This window comes from Artemia sp. Qi Xiang Cuo, chromosome 21 (genome assembly GCF_049724085.1).
Source record: "Artemia sp. Qi Xiang Cuo chromosome 21, ASM4972408v1, whole genome shotgun sequence".
Classification (NCBI taxonomy): Eukaryota; Metazoa; Arthropoda; class Branchiopoda; order Anostraca; family Artemiidae; genus Artemia; species Artemia sp. Qi Xiang Cuo.
The window spans coordinates 19,444,808-19,467,383 of NC_142814.1; the positions used below are offsets into that span (position 1 = coordinate 19,444,808).

Here is a 22,576-nt window from a genome sequence, read left to right on the forward strand (position 1 = left end):
TACAGCCCTGGGCTTTTTCTTATGTCATAGGTTGAGAAACAAGAAGGGAGTTAATTAATTGTATAGCAATACGCCTCTCGAAGGAATCACAGAGAAGACAACTATCACATTCTAGATTAATTGATTCTAGTGACTTACTGTTGAAGGTAGTATGTGCCATTTTCTATAAGTTCATATTTGTCTTTGCTATTTTACCAGAACGTTTTCCTATCTGAAAACGCTGTCGAAAATTTAAAAGCCAACCAACAGGAAAATTTGCCATTATTCACACGGCGTGGGTCACTTTATGTAAACTTACAATACTCATCTGAGCACAGCCAGAATTCTAGTTCTTTTACCCACATTTGAACAGATCAGCTAACTTCAAAATTAAGATATCTTCTTTAACTTATTCATTCTTCAGTTTCTTCCCTTTTCTTCCATTCCGTGACCTTTCTAGTTTACTTTTCTTTACAGGTCTTTCAAAGGGACATGGTTTTAAAGGTTTCACACCCAAAATATCAGTCAGGCTTACAGAACAGCTAAAATTAAATAAATTGATTAAATAATTAAACACATTACGATTAGAACTTTTTAGACCCGCAATAATACTTTTCAGTTTTGCAAAACTTGGGTACTTCGAATTAAAAAAAAATTGTTCAAGAAAGTTTTGTAATGTCGTTAATGCATGCTAAATTCAAAAAAGCACTTTTTTTGGCAGCCATATGTGCTGCATAGATTTTTTTTTCTTAAAGACAAAATCATTCAATCCTTACGCAATAGCGTATTTTACGCTACTGCGTAATTTACGCATATTTTACGCAATAGCCTATTTGCGCTGGGAAAAATAGTCTTCTCGAACGTAACGTAAAAGGTTTTATTATAGTCACATGATATTTTTCGAAAAAGAAACTAAAGCCCCTAAGCCTATCTTTGGTCCTAAGCCTATCTATACCTAAGCCTCATAAATTGCAGCTTATTCACAACCTGGATTCAAAAAATAGCCGACGCTCGGTTTTCTTGTACTGTATTTATTCGTTATCAATTCTTTTTAGACTGGGCTTTTTGCAAATAGTGGGATTTACTTCAAACGAGTTTTATTTTATTAGATATTGTTCTAAGAATCTTAACGGATTTTTCTTCTTAAAGGAAGCCAAAAAGGAAGCCGTGGGGAGGGGCCATTTTCCGAGAGAGGGCCAAAGACACTTCTTTGGCTTGGTGGTCCTACTATAAACATTCACTATTTCCAAACTATTTTCAAACCGCTTTTTTAAATTTTCGATTAGTATGAGTTAGAGTTAGCTCTTTAATAGGTTGCCTCTATGGAGCAACGATGATTTTACCTCCAATTTTATCTAGTTATAATCGATGGTGTAACATTGACTTACAAAGAGCGAATTGATTCCCATGTAGTATTTGCCAAAGCGTGGCATAATGGGTTAGAGCAAACCTGTTCAAGCCTATCTATACCTAAGCCTTACAAATTACAGCTTATTCGCAATCTGGATTCAAAACATAGCCAAAAAAAAAACAAAGGATTATTACCGACATTCTATAAATGCAGTTTTATTTACAAAATTCAGATATATACTTCAATTTTTTCTACTCCTCATAGTTTTTGCACAAACAGTTACTTGATTTTTTTTTCTTATCTTAGTGTTCAAAACAAGAAAAATTTAACAATAATTCTACAAAATGATGGCTGTTTTTAAGTTTATAGTATTAGGGTTCGAGCATGTGCCAAAACCTAAAATCTAAAACAAGTTTTAAAAAAACTGTCGAGTGAGGAAGAATCGCCATTTGAAGCTGATTCAGGAATGGTAACAAGAGATTTCGATTAATCTTAATGGTAAAAATTCATTGCGAGAATGAATTTGTAGAAATTCCCAAAAAAGTAAATAACAAGTATAAACTTAACACGAGCTAAATTTACTTACATTCGGTCATGTTCAAACCAATAAACTGAGTATAGTAAAGCTAAGCTTAAACGAGCGGAAGTTAAATTGAACGAATGGGGTCGAAGTCCCCTCAAACCCTCCTTAATCCCAAATCGTGATGAATATGATACAAAAAAGATAAAAAAAAAATGGGTAATGACAAAGAATTTAGTTTTACTGTTTTTAAAATACCCACGAATTTAAAAAAAAATTAACGAATTTTTAAGACGAATTTCAAAAAAATTCGTCGTAACGTCTGTTCATTTTAGTTTTTAATTGTTACGCATAGTTCAATAGATCACTATTTTCTTATCTTTAAACCTTTCCTTCTCAAACCAGAGTCGACATGGTACCATTGAGTAAGTAAAGAACAATGTGCATTCTATGTATTATTTTGTTATTTTTTTCTCCCTATTGTATTATTTTTCTTCCTATAAAAGTGGTCTTAAAAACTCGGTAAGGGGCTTATTTGATCGTACATTGAAAGTTCTTGTGCCCTTTAAATTGGCCAAAAGTGATTTAAAATCAGCTTTGTTGTAAATCATGTTTTGTCTTAGCTTAACATATTCATTTTAATTGTGTGACAATACTACAACTTGGCTTTTTTCCAATGCCACCGGATGCCACCGATGCCACCAGTTACTAGCGAGAAAGTGGTTCTAACCGCTAAAGTTTTTGTAGAAAGCGGGGACTTCAAGCTGGATTGATTAATGTGACCTTATATTTTAGAAAGCTAGGTAAAGCTCTTGCATGGAGCCAAAAAGGATGCTTTTCACTCGCTTTTGTGTCCGCAATTAAAATATATGAATTGAGGAAGAGCTTTATAGTATATGATAAAAGAACTACTTGAAGTTGTTATACCGAACTTTCATTTCTTTGTGACATGATTCTGCTTTCAAATAGAAAGCCATGTAGAAATAAGCAGGTGCTAGATTCAAATTGAAGTTATAATTCATTAAAGCCCTTAAGGTCTGGGGCGGTTTATTGGCTCCATGGTCATCTTCTTATAATAACGAATAAAATCGATTTGAGATTCAAAGAAGGAACATTTTCAAACGAGTACAAAATCTATTTTTAATAGTCATTGTTATTCGTGATTCCGCTATTGCAAGTTCAGACTCAAACTCATTTAATCAAAACAGCTGTCATATCTATACAAAAAAAAAAAAATACGAAATGCTGCCGTTTTTTTTTACAATTACAAACTAAAACTTTTAATATTAACTTTTTATAAGCACGTGTAGAAAAAAGAATAAAAGAAACGCTGAATCTGTTCGTGCGACATGCAACTGGCTTCAGTTTATTACTAGCGCAAGTGTTCACACGGGCTGACATAGCAGCTGGGAGGTGGCCGATGCATGGCATAAACACAAGCTAGGTTCAAGCTATGGCCCAAATTAAATAAAAAAAAACAAGGTTTTTTAACTGAAAATAAGGAGCGACATTAAAACTTAAACCAAACAGAAATTATTCCGTATATGAAAAGGACTGTTCCCTCCTCAACGCTTCACTCTTTACCCTAAAGTTTTTTTTATTGTTTTAAAAAATAAAGTTGTGAGACAGAGTAGAACCTTAGCGTAAAGAGCGAGGCATTGAGGAGGGGACAGCCCCTTTCATATACGGAATAATTTCTGTTTGGTTTAAGTTTTAATGTCGCTCCTTACTTTCAGTTAAAAAAACTTGTTTTTTACTTAATTTCTGAACGTTTTTGAATTAATGCAGCTTTTATTTTGGCTCACCGTACATGAATAATTTATACGAAATTTAGCATAGCCTATTCATTTTACTTTTTTTTGGCTAAATGGCTTTCTCGAAATATTGATCTGAAGTAACTTACGAATTAAATTACGTGACGAATTCTATATTCGTATATTTTTATTACGTATATTAGGGGGTTCACCCCCTAGTCAATACCTCGCTCTTTACGCTAAAGTTAGAATTTTTTTTTCCGATTCTTGAAAAAAGAACCCTTAGTCACAAAGGCCATTAATTAGAATAAATAGCTCTGATAACATAACAAAAAAAACTTTAGCGTAACGAGCGAGGCAATGAGTAGGGGGCGAACCCAATCATATACGTAATAATTTCTGTTCGTTTTAAGTTTTGATGTTGCTCCTTACTTTCAGTTGAAAAACAAAGTTTTTTTTAATTTCTGATCGTTTTTTCTAAATAATGCTGAAAAATTATCTGGCGCCCCCTTCATAACAATTCCCTTCCCCCATGAAAACTTCTGCCATGGAGATTCTCCCACGTAACCCCCGACTCCCCCCCCCCCACAACTACCAGAAAAAAATCCCCCCCTGAAAACTTCTGTATACTTCCGAATAACCAATACTATATGTAAACAGCGGGCATAGTTCATAGCTTGCAGACCTTCTCCCGGGGACTGTGGGGGATTAATTCATCCTCAAAGACATCGCTATTGTATTTTTCGACCATGCTGGACAAAAAGGCTATCTCAAAATTTGATTGAGTGACTTTGGGAAAAAAATGAGCGTGGGAGGGGGCCTAGTTGCCCTCCATCTTTGTTGGTCACTTAAAAAGGGCACTAGAACTGTTAATTTCGGTTCGAACGAGCCCTCCTTCGAAATTCTAGGACCACTGGGTCGATACGCTCACCCCTGGAAAAATAAATAAATAAATAAAACGCATCCGTGATCTTTCTTCTGGCCAAAAATACAAAATTCCACATTTTTGCAGATAGGAGCTTGAAATTTCTATAGTAGGGTTCTCTGGTACTCTGAATCGGATGGTGTAATTTTCATATGGAGTTCTACAGCTTTTAGGGGGTGTTTCTCCCTTTTTTCGAAAATAAGGCAAATTTTCTCAGGCCCGTAACTTTGGATGGGTAAGACTAACATTGATGAAACTTATATATTTGAAATCAGCATAAAAACCTGATTCTTTTGAGGTATCTATTGGTATCAAAATTACATTTTTTTAGTGTTCCGGTTGCTATTGAGTCGGATCGCTCCTTACTTACAGTTCGCTACCACGAACTGTTTGATTCGTTACCGCGAACTGTTTGAAATACATTAATCTTTATTTTTTCCTGCATGAGAGGTGGATAAGCCCCTCTTCAACACCTTGCTCTTCACGCTACAGTTTTTAGTACTTAAAGAAAAAAAAACTTCTGATTGTTCTAAACAACTGATATTAAACAACCCTTGTGTTACAGGAGTCGTTCATAAAGAATTGGGACAATATTCAACCTTCAGCGTAAAGAGTAAGGTGTTGAGGAGGGGTCAGCCCCACCTCATATACATAATAATTTCTGTTCGTTTTAAGTTTTAATAATGTTTCTTACTTTCAGTTGAAGAAATCTGTTTCTTCATTTAATTTCTGATCGTTTGTTAAATAATGCCAGGAAATCTGGCTCCACCTCCACAGAAAGATCCCCTCTCCCTACAGAAATATTCTCTAGATAATTCAATCTCGGTGATAATTTACCCCACAGAGTTACCTTTAACATGTCCAAGCGTAAAAATGAATCGGCAAAATGAAAGCAAGACGCATAAAAAGAATTTTGTATTGGAATTCTGTCAAATTCCCACAGTGTAAAATTTCCCTGTAAAGTTTATTCCATGGAAACTTTCCTCCCCATGGAAAATTCTCCCTGTGGAAAAAAAAGCAGCAGAAAATTCCCCCTTCCCCAAAAAAAATGTATGCATAGTTCCCAATAACAAATACTATACGTACACAATTGGGAAATTTTTTAACTTTAAGACCTTTTCACAAGGGCTCTAAGAATAATTTGTTACCTTCAAAGGTATGTTTGTTGGGTTTACTATGCTGAACAGAATGACTATCTCAAAATTTGATCAGACAAAATTGGGAAGAAGGGGCGTTGCCCTCCAGTATTTTTGGTCACTTAATAAGGGCACAATAGCTTTTAATTTCCGTTTGAATGAGCCCTCTCTTGATAATAGGACCATTGGGTCGATACGACCACCCCTGAAAAAAAAAATAAGAATAAAATAAAATGAACACGCATCCGTGATCTTTCTTCTGGCAATAATATACAAATTTGCACATATTTGCAGATATGAACTTGAAACATATGTAATCGGCTTTTCTAATATGCTGAATTTGATGGTGTGATTTTCATTAAGATTCTTTCACTTGTAGGGGGTATTTTCTCCCTTTTTCAAAAATCAGGTAAATTTTCTCATTCTCGTAGCCTTTGATGAGTAATACTAAACTTAATGAAATTTATAGATTTAGAATCAGCATAATAAGCCCATTCTATTGATATATTTATTGACATCAAAATTCCTTTTTTAAAAGTTTCGATTACTATTGAGCCGTATCGCTTGTGTTTTATTGTTTTTTTTATTACGTAGGCCTATATGAGGGGGTTCTCCCCCTAGTAAATATCTCGCTCTTTACGCTAAAGTTCGAATTTTGTTCGAATCACAAATCCCTGAATCACAAAGGCCGTTTAATTAGAATAGATATCTCTTTTGAATTATACAAAAAGCTTTAACGCGAAGAACAAGGTGTTGACATGGGGGCAAGCCCCCTCATATACATAATAATTTCTTTTTGTTTTAAGTTTTAATGTTGCTCCTTACTTTCAGTTGAAAAAACTTGTTTTTTTATTTAATTTCTGATCGTTTTTTAAATAAGGCTGGGAAATCCGGCACCCCATCATAAAAATTTATCTTCTCCCAAGGAAACATCCTCCATGATCCTCCTACGTAGCCCGCTTGTCCGACCCCTCCCACCATAAAAAAATTTCTCCTGAAAACGTCTGTATACTTACCAATAACCAGTACTGTATGTAAACAATTGGCAAAATTCATAACTTGCAGCCCTTCCCCGGGAACTGTGGGGGATTAAGTTATCCTCAAAGACATATTCGTTAGATTTTCGACTATGCTGAACAAAATGGCTATCTCAAAATTTTGATTGGGTGACTTCGGGAAAAAATTAACGTGGGAGGGGGCAAAGTTGCGCTCCAATTTTTTGGTAACTTATAAAGGGCACTAGAACCTTTAATTTCCATTCGAACGAGCCCTCTCATGATATTCTAGGACTACTGGATCGATACGATCACCCCAAAGAAAAAAAAACAAAAAAAAACAAACAAACAAAAAAATACGCCTCTGTGATCTTTCTTCTGGCAAAAAAAAAATCCACATTTTTGCGGATAGGAGCTTTAAACGTCTACAGTAGGGTTTTCTGTTATGCTGAATCTGATAACTTCATTTTTAGTAAGATTCTATTACTCTTAGGGTATAATTTACCCTTTTTTCAAAAATCAGACAAATTTTTTCAGGCTCTTAACTTTTGATGGGTAAGACTAAACTTGAAGAAACTTATATTTGAAAACAGCATAAAAATCCGATTCTTTCGATGTATCTACTGGTACCAAAATCCTATTTTTTAGAGTTTCGGTTACTATCGAGCCGGGTCGCTCCTTAATTACAGTTTGTTACCACGAACTGTTTGATAGGGCTAAGAACTTGCTGGTCCCAGTAGAGCCAAACGTATGTTCAGCATAAATTACACATTTTTGTAATTTTGTAAACTATTTGTATAGTAGCAAAGACAATTATACACTAGGTCAGTCAAGTATGCAGGATATTTTTCGGGATGGGGGGGAGTCAATGTTAAAATGTTTATTTATTATATTTATATAATATAAATAAAGTGCTCAGAAATTCAAAAAATGAGATTTTTTGTGGAGGGGGGGGGTTCTAATCCCCCTCTGCGTATGTTAATGAATTTTGTATTACATAAAGGGGCGGGGCTAGAGTCTCAAAAAGTATTATCTTAGGGCTAAATATTTCCTGTCAATCGTAGGTCATCAAATCAATATGGAGAGGAAATTTGCCCTCAGCCTCCCTTCATTTGAAGAAATATTTTTAGATGGAATATGCAATATGGGTCCTGGGAAGTCATAGATTGCAAAAAAGGTAGTTTTTAAGATATCAAACTATTTAAAAATCGATAAATTGGTTGAACTTCACCGTAAAGAGTAGAGGGTTGATAATAGCCCCTTATATATTTAGTATAATTATGAATTTGACATTTGAAAAAATTAAACTTTAGAAAAAAGTTCTTAATTGAAGATTGAAGTAAAAACTTATGGCCAGAAATTATCCCATATCTAAATATATATATTTTATCTGTGATAAAATCTGTAATTTTTTTATCATGATAAGTCACATCTAGTTTCACATACTTAAATACTTTAGTGAGAACGCCATTGAAGATGGAGATTTTTTCTGGGGGGAGCAGTGGGTCAAACCTTAGAATTTCCAAAAGAAAGATACAGATTTTTGAACATTTTAGGGTATATCTTTTCCCAATTTTGGCGACGGTAGGGAAGAAAGTTACCATGAATAATGTTCAAGCAATGAAGTAATCATATAATTCTCAGCTTTTGGTAAATTTACACTTATTTTACATATATACACAAAGTTTAAATCCAGAGTTTAAATACACAAATTTTAAATCGAAACAGAAAAAAAACATTTGCACGCAATATTCTGCTTTTTCTATTTATTACCAAAATTCTGTAGTAACACATGTAATTTTGTAATTTTACAGATTTTGTATTTACATACGATATCTTGTAGTAGCACGTGTAATTTGTAATCTAACATGTGTATTTTGTGTTTGTATATGGTATTTTGTACTAACGACTGTGAAGTTTATGAAATCTATTTCTTTTTGATAGTTAGCAATGCATGGATAGTTTTATTTCACATGCGTCTTGTATTAGTATACAATATTTTCTAATAGAGTGTACAATTAACCTACCCAGAAGCATGATGTCTACCCCACACTTGTAAGGTTTACCTCTAACTCACCCCCTGGTATTTTTTTTATATTAATATGTTTATTTAACTTTATCAAAAATTTATATAGAAAAAATCAATGTGATTCACAAAAAAACAAAAGTTGACACGGGGTGATCGGGAAAAAAACAAATAACATCATTTAAATCACTATAATAAGAAAGAAAGAAAAGATAAAAAAAAGGGTCATAGTCTAGGTCAGTGGTTCCCAACCTGTGGTACGCGTACCCAACCAAAGGGTAACCAAGGGGTTATGCAGAAGCCTGTGAAAAAATATCAGGGATGGCAGAATCAGTAATAGCGGAATTTTAGCTAGATTTAGCCTTGTTTTCTAATATTATGAATATACTCAGTTTTCATATATATTTTGTATAATTAAAGTGTGCTTTTGAAGCTTAAAAATAAATGACGAAAAAATAAAATAATTCCTTAGAAGTGTTATAAGTGGTTAATAATACTCCATGGAAGGGGGTACTCAACGATAAAAATCTTTTTTTGCAGGGGTTGGCAACCACTGATCAAGGTAAATAGAACTTTTTAACTATATTACCTTCGGGAGCGCAGATTCCAATTGCGACCACATTTCACCTCTAGCTCTGCATAAGCTTTGAGAATTTCACTCCTAGCATCTGCACTAAAAGACTCAGAAGTATTTGTCTTCTTCGCTTTGAATGGAGATTTTTTAGGAGTCAAGTCAGTAGGTTTCTCTACCACAGATGAGGCTGCCTCACTACGCAGGTTCTCAATTTTAGCAGGCATCTCTGCTTCACCCGATGGATCACTTTCTTCAGCTGGCCTCTTATCACTATCTGTATCAAATTTAGGAACACCTGAAGGACTCTTAGGAGCGTTTTCCAAACTAACACAGTACTCAAAACAAACATTTGGATCTTTACTATGGCATTGTACAATATTGACTATAGAACTTGACTGATTAATGTCAACAACTTTTACATCATTATCTACAACCATGGAGGTTTGTTCAACTGAAGTCACTGGGTTTTTATCAGAAGACACTGATTCAGGTATATGGTGCATACGAGTTTCTAAGGTAGGCGCACTATCAATGTTGTCAATGACTAAAGTACCACTGTAGAGTACAACTTCATTCCCTTGTGAAGTTGAATCAGTTGAATTCTCAGTTAATGACACATTCAGTTGCTCCTTTTTGTCAATTACATCTGCTTTGGGTTTCACACTTTTACGCTTGGATTTCTTTAGCTTTCGCTGAAAATGTTTCATCAACTTCTGCAGGTTTAACTTCTGCAGAAACTCGTCCTTTTTGGATTTAATCATTACTTCACTTTGGCAGACTTCCGAGTCATTTCTTGGACTTTCTGAGGATATATCCAATTCCTCCTTGACTTTAATGTCACCAGTTTCCATCAGTGTCTCAAAATCAAATTCATTCTGTGTGATATCTACAGGTATCACTCCAAGGGAAGTATTAATACCGTTTTGCAAACTACCATAGTTTTGGCCACTCCCAGTCAATTTTTGGTCGGAAATACTTTCTTCTTGTTGCTGATTTGTAGGATCAAAAGAATAGTTAATATCCAAATCTGAATATACAGAAAAACTTGGGGTTTCAATGTTAATTGGGAGCGAAGCTTCCCTTGAGCAAGAAAGCATAGTGGCTTGACAAACAGGCTGGTTTTCTTCAGCTGTAGTGATGCCATCTAAGAACGAAAAGTGTTCAGCTTGCTCAATCTCCTGATGCAAATTCAGTTCTTCATCAATATCATAGCAAACCACAGCATCGAGAGGTTTCGCCACCTCTACCATTGAAGAAAGCGGAAAATATGAGTTTACAGCTTCAATAGAGTTAAACAGTGGCGGCGAAGAGGATAACTGACTAATGCCTGAAGGTGCGATAGGTTTCGCATATTTGAAAGAAGTGGCACAGTTTGTTCTGAATGCATTTTCAGGTCCACAATTACTAGAAAAACTACCGACAGAGGCATTAGGAATTTCAGTAGATCCTCCATAACACTGAATTTGTACACCATCATGAGAGCCACCTGAAATTTTACCTTTCGATTCTTGCCCTCATTTGTAAACACAAACAATTTACCACCAATTCTTTCTTTGTGAGCTTCCTGTAGCGTATCAATCACTAAATCGTTATTCTGTCCTGGTCTTTCATGAGGTAAGCCAGAAGCTTTGGTGTACGACACATTTAAAGACGAGTCATTTTCATTGTTCTGCCGATTCTCTGACGTTCCACAATCAATATCAAAAAGCGATAGACCGGTAAGAGAACCGTCTGTCTTGATAATCAGAGTACCCTCCTCTTCAATCGAAGTTGAATTACGAGCCTCTAAGTTACCCTGGAACGAACTACCACCATCAACAATACCTGGACTATTTAAACTATATAATTGAATAGGAGAAACTTTAGGCTGCTTAGAGCTAGTACTACTTATTGTTGATATGGTTGATAGAGCGGGGCTTGTCTGAGTAGACGACAAGTGACATAAAGGTGAATCCGATGCAGAAGTATTCGCAAGATTACTACATGGCCTTCCTGTTGAAGAAAAAGTGGATTTTAGTAAAGACAAGTAAAATAGGAATCTATACAAAAGCAGCCACCAGAGTTGTTGCGGGGACTATCAAAAATCCTTTGTAGCAAGCCAACTCTCAAGTGGACATTTAGTTTACAGGTTTGACTGATAAAATTCTGCACCTATTTTGCAATACATTCGGTCCTTGTACATTTATTTATCAACAATAACATCACTCTTCTATAGGCACTTTACAATTGTTTCTAGTAATTGCTAAAAAGTTACCATTAACAGAAATGAAATACTCGTTAGGTAAAACAATTACTATTGATTTAAACTTAATAAATAATAATGGGAAATTATTCAATATAATGTTTACAGCGCAGTATCTCCGGGGTGCGGTGCCCCGCAAATTTGACCATTTTCCCAGATCCTAGGGTCCTGACAGCATCAGGATCACAAGAAAAATCTGACTAATTGTCTGAATTTTCTTTTGCAAAATAATTTTAAATTTTACTAATGATATAATAAGAGACCAAGATTGTTGATGATTTGGACATGTGAAATTTAAGTTTGATTGGAGTTAGGCGTTTTGCTTTACTGCCCCTGAACAATGTTGTTTAATGTAAAGCATCAGCCTTAGTTAAAATGTCCAGATCGTTTGCCATAAAACAACGACAATATTTTGTCATAATTTTGTGTCACCAAATTTGTTGCCATGTCTAAAAGTGTTATTCTTTTCTTTGATTATTTCTTTGATTAAAAAAAAACACTAATGTCTCTCGATGTAGGGCCAAAAACGAGTAAACAAACCTTTTTTTTTTGATGGCTTGAAACCTAAAACTGAAAGTCCCTGACCATGTGGAGCTTAATGTAGATAAACTAACTAAAAATAATATTTTGTTGTCACTAAACAAAACACGAACAAGAATTACATGAACCTTAGTTGAAATGTCCAGGCCGTTTGCCACAAAACAATGACAATATTTTGTCATAGTTGTATGTCACCAATTTTGTGGTCATCTTTAAGAGAGTTATTCTTTTCCTTCATCATTCGAGAAAATGTCACTGTTTGTTTCGAGTTATTACAAAAAAAAGTGCTCCCGGTTCTTTTTTCTAAAAAAAAGTCAGCAGTGTTTCTATATCCCATTGTGAATTATCACATTTTGTCATCGGAAGATTTTTGTCATTGTTTGTCAATGACTTTTTTTGCCATTGTTTTATTAGTCATTGTCCTAAGTGTCGCTTTTTCCTGTCATCATATAAAATGTCATTCTTTTAAGTGTCATAGCACGAAGCGTCATCACCTTTATATGCAATGATCTTGCCCAATGCTGCAAAATTTTTCCTCTACCAACAATGAAGGTGTCGTTTCACTATAAATGTTTCTCAACAATAGCAAATTTTGGTTTAAGAAAAATTGCACCCTAATGGGATTGAAGATGGAAGATTAAACCCGCTTAAATCTGACTTCAAAAGACAACACAATTACTGTTTGTGTTAGGATCCATCTATTCATACATAGCAGTATCTTTTGTCTTGTAAGCCGAAAAGAAATTACCACAAACAAGAGTAGGGGTACACCCTTCAAACGTTTTTAAGACCAGAACGTCGTTGGCACAATTTACAGCCCTTGCCCCAGGAACTTTGGGTGTCATACCGTCCATGGAGGCATATTATTAGGACCTTTTGACTATTCCGAACAAAACGGCTATCTTACAATATTGATTAGATATCAAAGAACGAGGGAAGGATCTGGATGTCCTCCAGTCACTTTCAATCCTTAAAAAAAAACACAAAAGCTTTCATTTTCCAATCGAATGGACCCCCAGGTTCCTGAAAATGGGGGCTCGAAAATTTGCTGTTAAGTTGGCTTGAAACGAATTCCTGGGTCAAGAGAAACCGATTCGTAAATAACAAGTAAAATATTGATTCGCCATGATATTGGGCCTTAAAACAGGCTAACAAACCTTTTTGTATAGCTAGAAACATGTTGGCTAGCAATTTCTGACCACGAGGACCCTAATTTTGAGAAAATAAGTAAAATAATATTTTGTTTTCAGTATAGCTCGTATCATAATCTAGTATATAATGGGTTTAGGGTGAGACAAGGGGGCGGTAGCCTTACTCTTGTTTGTGATAATTTCTGTTTGCTTTAGCTTTACTTATTCATTTTAATTTCTGGTCATTTTAGGATTCACCAATTCGTCCATAGTACTATCTGTAATCTTTATATTTAATGTGATTATTCGTTTTGATTTCCTGCTCATTTTGGGCTTCATTTATTCATTCATAGTGAATTCTGTTCATATTACGTTTGAATTACTATACTTCTTTATTTATTATTATACTCCTTTATTTATTATTATACTCCTTTATTTATTATTATACTTCTTTATTTCTACTCAGTTTAGGTTTTACTATGGCCCTTTAATTATCTTAAAGAAATAATATACTGCTTTACTTATTATTGTAATTCTTTATTTATTATAATACGTCTTTAATTTCTACTCAATTTAGGTTTTTACTATGGCCCTTTAATTATCTTAAAGAATTATTATACTTCTTTATTTATTATTATACTCCTTTATTCATTATTATACTCCTTTATTTGTTATTATACTTCTTTATTTCTACTCAGTTTAGGTTTTACTATGGCCCTTTAATTATCTTAAACAACTTCTTTTTTAACATTTTTTTTTAAATAATACATACAAATAACGAAACTTTATCTGGTATAACGAAAAATGATCATCATTTTTTCAGTAGCAAATGAACACAAAGACGGTTCGTATGATGACGGGTAACAACGTCGACACCACTCACATTGGCATTTTTAGCGATAAGCAAAAAATCTATGACAAGAAAAACTGTGAGAAAGTTTTATGGAAACTTTATTCATGATTTTCATTGAGATTAAAATTACTTACAAATTACAATTACTGCTATGTCAATATAACCAAATTAAAAAAAGTATTATCTTTTTAAAACCGACTTTTTTATGCTCCTTATTGCCATTTGCAAGGACGATTATTTGGGGTTGTATTTATCTGATTTTAGAATTGTCGGTGTCTTGAAAATCACCATGGTCGAAAAAACTGAACCGGGGTTTTCAGTCCCCTCCTTATTTGAAAACCTGAGAAAATCACATTTTAGCCAATCTATCACTGATGTATATTTTTTATTCCCTTTTTTCCCTGGCATTTTTTCCTATTGGGATGCTAAAACATCACAGAGCTATTTAAGGGCTTATTTGCAAGCCAATACTTACATTTACGTGCTTTTTAAATTTGTCTCAAGGCTACGGCACTATCCGTTTCTAGAAACGGATGAAATTTAAATAGTACTATTTAAATCTCCATGGTTGAAAACCCTTAACCGAAATTTTACAGTAGCATCCTCTTGAATACTGAATATTCCCAGCCTCCTGACAACACCCTATCAGAGTGGCATATGGCACCGAAAACGGAACTTTTTGTATTATTTCAGGAGTGAAATTATAAGCAGTCTACCACTGAAATCCCTATGGCCGAAAATTCTTAACTATCTATTCGCAGTCCCTCTCTTAAATATTTCCCCAACAAGTGCTCTTCGGAAGTAAAAAGTAAAAACTGAGCTTTGAAGAGACTGCCTGGTAAAAAAAAGCAATTTAAATTTGTTTCAGGGGTAATAACTTTTTATTTATATTTATATTAACAGAAATAGATAATTACTGAATAAATTTTCGTAAATTTTGAAAACGACCTTGAAACCTCTCAGGAATGGTGGAGAATCGAAACAAAAAGCGCACCACCAGGATCCATTAGCGTTCAAGATTTACCGGTAAGTTTCGAAACTTACTCTTTCCGAATAAGTTACCGGTAACTTACATTACCGGTAACTTTGGGGTAAATATCTACCAAATCATATTATTGAGTTAGGACTAAAGTGAATACACCATTCGATGCCTTTTTTTATGCTGATTACGAATATAATAAACTTTTCTATCGGAAATGAATTTCAGCCCCCCCCCCCAATATATGCCAATTCAGGGTTAGGTTAGGTATATAGCGGGGGGTGGGGGGCTGAAATTCATTTCCGATAGAAATAATTATTATATTCATAATCAGCATAAAAAAAGGCATCAAATAGTGTATTCACTTTATTCCTAACTCAATAATATGATTTGGTAGATATTTACCAACTTTGGTAAGTTAACACATAAGCGGTAAGTTTCAATTACTCATGAATTTAAAAGAGAATATTCTCTCTCCTCTGACAGATTGATAAGAAAAATATTATTTTTACATGATTTTATTTGTTTATTTCCTACTTTGTTTACACTAGGGAAAAATTATAAAAAATTGCACTTTAGGCTTCAGATAATTCATTATAAAAGATAATAAGTCATAAGCTAGAGCTGCTGCTCCTCCTCCTCATCTGGTGCATCTTCAATTGCTATATCTGATAGATCATTTTCCACCAGACCATCTCCACTATCATGTGGCAGTGAACTATTGATAGAAAGACATGATGGCAGCGTGAACATTCCTTCCAGCCTTTCACGTCGATTTCCAGGCGTTTTTGAAGCTGCATGGCGATGCTAATTTTTTTGCTATTGATGTGGACCATTAGACTTTTGTTCACTATTTTCATGGTTGATGTGGTCACTACTGTGGGTCTGTACTAGTCCATAACCGGACCAGAGTCTGTTGCAGAAGGCTACGGTAACACAAATTGTTGAGATTTTTACAGCCACTCACGTAAGCACCAACTTCGCAAAAAAAACAGCCTACCAACAAGCTGCTAATTCGACAGCTTTTGCAGTCTCAAAGTACAATGATTTGGAAAACGGTCCACTATTGGATACGTAGCTACAGAGTTCTGTGTTAAAGACTTCGACAGAGTCAGCTTCAGATCCTTCGTTAAATGAACCACCATCCTTCTGAAATTGGTAAGAAAGTTTAGAAAGCTCCCTGCATCCGTAAACCTATCCTGTGTCAGTGAGTTTACACCAAAAAGCAGATCAAGTAGAGTAGCTGCAGCCAGGGCGGGTTCATATGCAAATATTCTCCTATTTTCTAGGTACTTGTGGATTTTCCTTTCCTCGGCCTTTGAGACTGGCAAAAACGGTATAGTCTCCTGGAAACGCCGCTGCAGCAAATTTTAAGTACGAGATAACACACAAAGCACTAGCTTCATCTCCTTCAAAGAAGTGGCAGCCAAGTGAAATAGGCTTCAAGAATTTTAGAAAGGCTGTTAATTGGTCCAGTTTCACATTATCAAAAAGCACATTTCTGATACCCTGAATACCGTCATTTATATCACATCTTCTATCGATTGACATAGACCGTAAAGGTTTCCACGACTCTTTCACGAAGTGCATAGATCGGTCGGACGGGAATATTTTTTATTAATAGGTTTTACTACCCGCATTATAGCCGGATATATAATTCACTGATTATTTATTCTATAGTTTAAGATAGCCAGTCATAAAATTCGAGTCAAAAGTCAAAAACTCTCCAAATTAAGTTGACCTCTGCTACGAACGTATTACTTATTCAGACTGACTGACTCATCGCGTGTCCCCCTTTTTTTTTACTCTGGCAGGAAATGACAAAGAGGTAGTCCGATAGAGCAATATCAGCACAAGCTCAAAGGGGTATGACTCATGCATTGAATCTGAAGTGGCAGCTTTCTTAGGGATGGATTTGTTTCAACTGAGAACATTTTTGTTAATCAAAAACTTAAACTTACCACTTATGAAACTTACCAGTAAGTTTGACCTAAAACTTACCATTACCGGGTACGTTTAAAAATCATGTGTGTATTCTCCTGCCGCAATAGTTCATTGCATTAAATACCAGCACAAAAGACATTAGTTTCAATCCTAGATGGTATTAATTATTTTTATTTTGTTAATTTACTTTTGCGATTTCAATATAAAATATCTTTGCCACTTTATTACCTGCCGATTTTGTTTTTTACTTCATCAGCCTAGTACAGAGCAAACCGCGGTTCCTTACAAAAGAAATCTAAAAAAATTCCTTTTCACGAGACTACTTGAATTGCAAATTCCTTTTAGGGCCTTTGGTGCAGCATAAATTTTTCTTGGTTCAGAAAACTTATACCTAAAAAAAGAATGGAACTTGATTTGTTTTTTTTTTACTCTTGGATATTCCTGAAATAGAGATAATATTGTACTGAAACTTCATCTGGATCAGAGAAAAAGCAATTATCTTCGCCAGAGAGGGGACCAGAAAAATTTTTAGTCGACAAAAAAACCTCTAGTTCAGTTGGAATTTTAATTGAACGTAGCCTCTAGTAAGAGAATATCAAACTCCCTTTAGGATTTAAGATCAGAAAAGTCCCTAAGTAGCCTAAAGAAAATAAAATAGTATTTAACAAAGATGTTGATAATTCGTACTTGATAATTAATAAAGCTCTTAGCTATCAATATTATTTAGCATACAATTTAAATTCTTCAAAAATTCAAACAGAAGAAATTTAATATTGCAACTAAAAAGTCATCAATACTATACAAAATGAAATTGACCTATTTATTAAGTAACACTGTGGTTTCACCAGCCATATAATCAACAGCTATTAATATAAATTTTTTAGCTGTAAAAATGAAATTTAGTATAACCCAAAATCAAGAATTAATAAACCGTGATATAAACTCCAGATATCCTATTATTTTTCCTTATAGTACAGAATTTTTAAGCCATGATGGAAATTTCTTAAGTTAGTCTATAATCTTAAAACTATCTAAACACCCTCATTTCAGATTTGTCTAGAAAGGATTATTTGCAATTCGTAATCAAATTAGGCGAATTTAAACCATATAAAAACTTTCTAAAATATTTCATTTTTTCTACAGCGAAACAAACTCTAGGGAGCTTTATTTTTTTTTTTTTTTAAAACTGTATGGTAATTTGTGTTTTCAGTAAAGCGCTAGTTTTTTTTCAAAATTCTGCAGTATAAAAAGAAATATCATGAGCTGGTAAATCTGAATTAGTTTTATTGATATATAATGCACATACAACGAAGCAATAATTTTTGTTCGTTTTGAGTTCAACTTTGCTATTTACTTCCATCAGTTTTCTTTTTAATTAGTCTTACCTAAAGATCCAGTTCCAGAAGATCCAGTAGTATGTCTTTTTCTGATACTTCGTCTAATCCAGTCTCTTAGTCTGAAAGGAACTACCCATTCAGATCTCACATCCAATGGAGTGCCAATTGGATATGCACACTAAAACAAAAAGAAGCTATTAGCAGTGGTGGTTCTGGTCTCTCTTGCAGTTGGGGGAAAATTTTGATTAGCAAACCCCCCTTTCCTGTCCCCCATAAAATTTTCACACCAAAATTTAACAAGATTTCCATTTATTAACAAATTATTTTCAATTTATTAATTAATTAACAGTTTATGTTTTAATTATTTTTATTTTATTATCTTATCATTTTTGATTTATTTTTATTGTATTAATTAATTAATAATCTATTAATTATTTTCATTTATTAACTGCACCCTCTATTTTATTTTAATAAAAATAAAATTTATAAAATAATTATAATCGTTAGATTATTTGTTTTAAATTTTGCGCCCCTAAAATTTCTGCACTCAGAGCAAGGACCCCCTCTGTCCCTCCCCTAAAACTACCTCAGGCTATTAATCATCTTTCTTAAACTAGGATTATAGTGTATTCCTATATGTTATTAAATAAAAAAAACAAGTTTTTTAAACTGAAAGTAAGGAGCGACATTAAAACTTAAAACGAACAGAAATTATTCCGTATATGAAAGGGGCTGTCCCCTCCTCAACGCCTCGCTCTTTACGCTAAAGTTTGACTCTGTCTCACAACTTTATTTTTTAAAACGATAAAAAGTTTGACTTTCTCACAACTCTATTTTTTAAAACAATAAAAAACTTTAGCGTAAAGAGCGAGGCGTTGAGGAGGACAGCCTTTCATATACGGAATAATTTCTGTTCGTTTTAAGTTTTAATGTCGCTCCTTACTTTCAGTTTAAAAAACTTGTTTTTTTATTTAATTTCTGATCGTTTTTTAGTTAATGCAGCTTTTATTTGCATAAAAATTTTACTTTTCTTTTGCTAAATGGATGTCTTTACAAATTAACTTACGTAACTAACTTCTATATTCGTATATTTTTCTTCTGGCAAAAAATACAAAGTTGCAGATTTTTGCAGATATGAGCTTGAAACCTATGTAATAGGGTTTTCTGATACGCTGAATCTGACGGTGTGATTTTCATTAAAATTCTTTCACTTGTAGGGGATGTTTCCCCCTCTTTAAAAAATCAGGTGAGTTTTCTGAGGCTCGTAGCCTTTGATGAGTAATACTAAACTTAATAAAATTTATATATTTAGAATCAGCATTATAAACACATTCTTTTGATACATTTATTGACATCAAAATTCCGTTTTTAAAAGTTTCGATTACTATTGAGCCGTATCGCTTGTTTTTTTATTGTTTTTTTATTACGTATATGTTATTACTTATATGAAGGGGTTCTCCCCTTAGTCAATACCACGCTCTTTACGTTAAAAGTTAAAAAAAAATTTGATTCACAAACCCTTGAATCACAAAGGCCGTTTAATTAGAATAGATAGCTCTTTTGAAAGCACTAAAAAAAAACTGTAGCGTAAAGAGCGAGGTATTGACTTGGGGAGAACCCCCTCACATACGTTATAATTTCTGTTCGTTTTAAGTTCTAATATTCCTTCTTACATTTCAGTTGAAAAAACTTGTTTTTTTATTTAACTTCTGATCGTTTCTTAAATAATGCTTGGAAATCCGGCGCCCCCTTCATAGAAATGTCCCTTACCCCAAAGAAACATCCTCCACGGAAATATTCTCCAGAGTAATCCCCTCCTCTAGCCCCCCCCCTCCAGAAAAAATCCTTCCTGAAAATGGTTGTATACTTCCCAATAACCAATAAATAATGCTGGCAAGTCTGGCGCCCCCTTCATGGCAATTTCCCTTCCTCCATGAAAACTTCCTTCATGGAAAGATCCTTCCATATAGCCCCCGCCCCTCTCCTTCCCCCACCGACCAGAAAAAATCTCCTCTGAAAAAGTCTGTATACTTCCCAATAACCAATACTATATGTTAACATTGAGTAAAGTTCATAACTTTCAGCCCTCCCCTGGGGACTTTGGGGGATAAAGTCATCCTAAAAGACATAGTTATAATAGTTTCGACCATGCTGAACAAAATGGCTATCTCAAAATTTTGATCGGGTGACTTTGGGGAAAAAATGAGTGTGGGAGGGGGCCTTGTTGCCCTCCATTTTTTTTGGTCACTTAAAAAGGGTAATAGAACTTTTAATTCCCGTTCCAAGGAGCCCGCTCAGGATTTTATAGGACCACTGGGTCGATACGAATACCCGTGGTAAAAAAAAAAAAAAACAAACAAACAAATAAACACGCATCCGTGATCTTTCTTCTGGCAAAAAATGGAAAATTCCACATTTTTGTAGATAGGCGCTTGAAACCTCTGCAGTAGGGCTCTCTGATACGCTGAATATGATGGTGTGATTTTCATCAAGGCTCTATAGCTTTAAGGGGTCTTTCCCCCTTTTTTCAAAAATCAGCCAAATTTTCTCAGGCGCGTAACTTTTGATGGGTAGAATTAAACTTGATGAAAGTTATATGTTTGAAATCAGCATTGAAATCTGATTCTTTTGATATATCTATTGGTATCAAAAACCCGTTTTCTAGAGTTTCGGTTACCATTGAGCCGGGTCGCTCCTTACTTACAGTTCGTTACCACGAACTGTTTGATTCATATTTTCACAAGACTCAACAAATTGCTGATGGATTAAATCTGATATTTACACTACCTGGGATCAGCAATTCTGCAGACGTAGTCCTATCATAATAATAATAATAATAATATTAATGCAAAAACGTAGGCCAGAGCCTCTTACAAAACAGGAAAAACACAATACAAGAATTTAGATAAATCTTCGAAAGTTACTGAAGTCGTACATACGACTCTTGTATATCTTGTCAAACGAGTTCTTGAAAGAGTTGACAGAGGGTGCCAGAACGGTTTCTTTGGGTAGGGAGTTCCAGGTGTTGATGACTTGGTTCCGGAAGGCCCATTTTCCTACATCTTTGTAGAACCTTTCAGTTTTAAGCTTTAAGGGATGGCCACGTAGATGATTTTCGTTAGAGACCAGCAGTGCTTCTCCAGGGACGTTGTCATAGAAGCCATGGCATAGCTTGTACTGATTGATCATATCATCCCTTAGAAATCTGTATGAGAGTGCTGTTAGGTGAAGCAGACGAAAACGTTGTTAGTATGGGAGGTCTTTCAGACTTGAGGAGAACTTCGTTATCTGCCTTTGAGCTGCTTCCAGTGCATCTATATCCTTGTTCAGGGATGGATGAACTGTGGAATGACCATATTCGAGAATTGGGCGGATTAGTGACTTGATGAGGGTCGCGAGCATTTCTACATCAAGACATTTAAACGTTCTCCTGATCAGCGCTGATACCCGCGTAGCCTGTTTTATGGCCAATTCATAGTGGTCTGAAAAGGTCAACTTGTGGTCAACCATGATACCCAAATCTCTTTCAACCGTGCTTTGAGCAAGTGGTGTGGGCCCAATGCTGTATGATGCAGATGAAAATTCAGCTCCGAGGGTCAAGTGGTGGCTTTTCGGAATATTAATTTCATTCAGCCAAGTCTTCATCCAGGCGCTAATACTGTCGAGATCTTCTTGGAGCTTTGCAGAGTCTTCAGGTGACATGATGATACGATATAGCTTGGTGTCATCCGCGTACAGCAGGATTGTTGAGTCAATATCATCAACTATGTTGTTTGTATAAAGGTTGAACAGAAGGGGACCTGGGATAGATCCCTCTGGGACACCACTGATAACGTTAAATTCTATTTGGCTTATCTGACCTTCTACAGCAATGACTTGCTTGCGCCCCATAAGAAAGTTTGTTATCCAGGCAAGTATTTGCCCCCCATCCAGGCCATATTTTACAAGCTTGAGAAGTAGATGCTTATGGGGCACTTTGTTGAGAGCTTTCTGGAGGTCCAGGTAGATAACATCTATTTAAAGTCCCTTATCAAGACATGTAACAATTCTGAAGAGACTTGTGGGCTGGGTTAACACACCTAGTGATTTATCACTATTTCTAGTGATTTTTTATATTTTGCTATAAAAAAAATCACTAAAGCAGCATAAAAATCACTAGATTATTGAAGAAAATCACTAAATCAATCAGAAAATTCCTAAAATGTAGTGATATTTTTTCCTCGTCGTGTGACAGCCTGATTGTGAATCAGATGGGTAGCCCAACCAAGAGAAAAATAGTCAAAGCTATCCT

General features: G+C 34.7%; 2 protein-coding genes across 2 annotated transcripts in view; both read right to left on the reverse strand.

The window, feature by feature from the left end:
* On the reverse strand, positions 1-10,658 carry LOC148939316 (uncharacterized). The gene is made up of 2 exons (XM_089106688.1): positions 9,276-10,658; positions 1-521 (listed from the first exon to the last, which is right to left on the reverse strand). The coding sequence occupies exons 1-2, from the start codon at positions 10,508-10,510 to the stop codon at positions 389-391; spliced, it is 1,368 nt and encodes a 455-aa protein (XP_088962814.1). The 5' UTR covers positions 10,511-10,658; the 3' UTR covers positions 1-388.
* Positions 10,534-22,576, reverse strand: part of LOC148939317 (uncharacterized) — a 19,960-nt gene continuing 7,917 nt past the window's right edge. The window contains exons 2-3 of the mRNA XM_089106690.1: positions 18,334-18,463; positions 10,534-11,252 (exon numbers count right to left, since the gene is read on the reverse strand). Of these exons, the coding sequence (XP_088962816.1) occupies positions 10,534-11,252; positions 18,334-18,463 (849 nt within the window). The remainder of the gene's footprint in view (positions 11,253-18,333; positions 18,464-22,576) is intronic.

Coding starts and splice junctions, on each gene's coding strand:
- LOC148939316 (XM_089106688.1), bottom strand. CDS start 10,510: ATGGTAGAGGTGGCGAAACCTCTCGATGCTGTGGTTTGCTATGATATT. Junction 522..9,275: donor TGGAATCTGCGCTCCCGAAG/GTAATATAGTTA, acceptor ATTTAATTTTAG/CTGTTCTGTAAGCCTGACTG.